At 56.2% G+C, this 2824-nt stretch overlaps 1 protein-coding gene across 3 annotated transcripts in view; it reads right to left on the bottom strand.

Annotated features, from left to right (window-relative positions):
• Positions 1 to 691: 691 nt before the first annotated feature.
• Positions 692 to 2824, bottom strand: part of MGRN1 (mahogunin ring finger 1) — a 213561-nt gene continuing 211428 nt past the window's right edge. For all 3 annotated transcript variants that reach the window (XM_019507531.1, XM_019507529.1, XM_019507530.1), the window contains one exon: positions 692 to 1429. In XM_019507531.1, the coding sequence (XP_019363076.1) occupies positions 1131 to 1429 (299 nt within the window). In that variant the 3' untranslated portion in view covers positions 692 to 1130. The remainder of the gene's footprint in view (positions 1430 to 2824) is intronic.

Below are 2824 nucleotides of genomic sequence, written 5' to 3' on the forward strand. Positions count from 1 at the left end.
TCTGAAAGACCATGGTCCTGCCAGCTCTGTATAGGACAGTGCTGGCTGGGCAGGGCCGAATGCCCACAAACCACAGCTTCAGATGTCAGCCCTGATGCCATATTCCAGAGTCTGATCACCTTAAAGAAGCACTTCTTGAGCTCTACCTCACTGCCTGTCAACAGGGCAAACCCAGAGCTTCCCCCACAGGAATAAAAGCCAGTCCAGTAGTCTTTCATGCATGCAGACACTGTGCCCCCTGGTGGCCAGGCCCACCACCACACTAGTGCCAACCCAGAGACATGACAGAAAGGCACTGGGAAGTGGTAGAGAGAAACTGAGGCAGGAGCTAGTGTTTGACTCCAATACATGGGGGATGGGCGGCATTGTGGGCACAGTCTCTGACGTGCAACAGGGACTCTGAAAATATAAAGATAACTTGGGTCCTGACATCCAGGATACTGCAGTGAGAAACTAGGCTGCTCTCTGGTTCCCAGTGGCACTAGGATTCTGCCGTTACTGCCAGAGGAAGTGGTGCCAGTGCCCTGTGGCTAGCACAGTGAGGGTTCCCTGATGTGCCGGCACCTCTGTGGGGCATTTGTTTTGTGAGTCTCACAGGCACAAGGTGCTCTGAGCAGTGTTCTGTGAATATGACGGGCTGCCTGCTTTGTTTGACACTAGAGAACACCCAATGAAAGCACAACAGAGTGTGTGGCTGCATGGATTTATTACTATAAATATAGAAATAACAGGATCCTGGCTGGCAGAAGCCTGCAGCGCCCCTCTGCCACTGTGGAGATGGGCAGCTCTGTGCTCTGGCTCAGAGGGGCAGCCTTGGCACCATCTCACTGGGAAGGAGGGTGCTGAGACACAGAAGAGGCAGCAAGCAGTGGCCATGTCCACAGGACTGATATGGGCAAGGGGGGACCTGAGGCTGCCCTTGCTCCCACAGCACCCCCAGAACACAGCTGGGCCAACACCAGGTGCAGGGAAGCTCCCCACAGCACTGAAAGCAGGGACAAGGCACACGGCAAGGCCACGGCACTGAGCAACATGATCATCATGGGTGCAAGGGCACAAACAAGGCTGCGGCACTGGCACACAAACTGGGGAAATGCAGAGGCCCAGCTGCAATCCACACTAGGCTGCCTCTAGTGCAGGGGCTCCCTCACCCTGCAGGCTGTGATGGCCTCAGTCCCCCAAGCTCCTCTGGCCCAGACTGTGGCCTGGAATCCTCCAGCTCCTGGGCTGCGGCAGGCAGGAAGGCTCCACGTATTCCGGGAGGGAGGAGCAATGGAACCTTGCTGCTCATCCATGAAGGCTTGGGGCTGATCTCCCACTGCATCAAAGTAACTGGCTGTGATCCAGCAGTGACAGGAATCCCCTGTGAGGCAGTCAGCCCTGGTGTCTCTGTGGTGCTGGTTTGTGCAGGCCAAGGTACCCTGCCCTCCTATGCACGACATCCCAACTCCATCACCACGTGTCTAATGGGAACCTGCTCTTGGGGTCCAACCCAGGCTCTGCCCAGCAACAGCACCCTATTGTGGCAACCCACTGTGTGGCCTGGGGACAAACTGAGGCCATCAGTGACCTGTATGTAAGGAACCCCCTGCCACAGCCTGAGGCAGCAGGAACAGACACAGACCTCTATGAGAAGGGTAGGGACATGTATAAGCAGCCAGGGCCTGTGAGCCATGGCTCATCACTCACTCCTGGGTCTTCTCCCAGCAGAGTCCATAGCAGACGGTTCCACTCCTCTGGCCCAGGCACTGGCCCCATACAGCCCAGGACCAAGAACCAGGCTCCTCATCCTCCACTGGGGGACTCTCAGTCTTCTCACTGGAGCCAGCGACTCCAGCACCCCTTGCACTGGGCCCCAGGAACCTGTTACCACTCACTATGGGTTTGGCACAACTGTCCAGTCCAGAGCTTTGGCACTAGTCAGGACATTGTGCAGAAGAGCCCAGGGGTCTGCAGCAGCTGGGATTTATGTTTGAGGAGCTCAAAGATTACTGTCCCTAGTTTCAGCACCTGCAGGTGTCTGGCAGAACCCAGCAGGTGCTGACCTTGCCCCGGGGACTCCCTCAAATAATTGCTAACTTTGACCTCTCTCCTTCAGCCCAGCACATCCCCATGTGGTCCCTAAGTGACAAGATGGCTGCAGAGCTGGGCACTTGCTCAGCCTAGCATCAGCTGTAGCCCTGGGAGGACAAGCTCTGGGACAAGTAGCAGGGTGTAAGGGGAGCTCCATGCTGTGCTACCTGGGGATTCTGGGCCAGGTCATCCACCTGCAAGGGCTGGAATCTTGCTTGCAGCTGGCCAGGACAGACCGACTAGGAGCAGGTTTCCAAAGGGGTGGGTACCACATCCTTAGCAGCACAGCCCAAGCCTCTGCCTCTGAACAGGAGGGAGAAGCCCAGTCATTCAGGTCCTTCCACGTGAGCCCCAAGGAGCGAGCATTAGTTGCAAGGCAGTCAGGGGGCCTTGAGTCTGCCACCACATTCCCAGACCATTCCCTGGGAAGGCCTAGAGAAGGGGCAGCAGCCCCTGGAAGAGAAGCTAACCCACTTTTGCTGGGGAGAACAGCTTGGTTTGGGCAAGGGTGGGAGCCAGACAGAAGCAGAGATCAGAGCGCAAGGGAGGAGGTACTGTCCTGTTGCATCATGGAGATGGTAGAGAGCTGATTTTAGGTATGCCAGTGCCGCAGCTGAGCTATATACAAAGGAAACAGTGACAGCAAAAGGCTGTGCTCAGTCAGTGTGTGTACAAAATATACAGGTACTGTCCTTCATTTACTGCATTTCATCCCAAACCTACCCCCCCTCCCCAACATAAAAACCAACCC

Source organism: Gavialis gangeticus, unplaced genomic scaffold (genome assembly GCF_001723915.1).
Source record: "Gavialis gangeticus isolate Ggan-Ray unplaced genomic scaffold, GavGan_comp1, whole genome shotgun sequence".
Taxonomy (NCBI): Eukaryota; Metazoa; Chordata; order Crocodylia; family Gavialidae; genus Gavialis; species Gavialis gangeticus.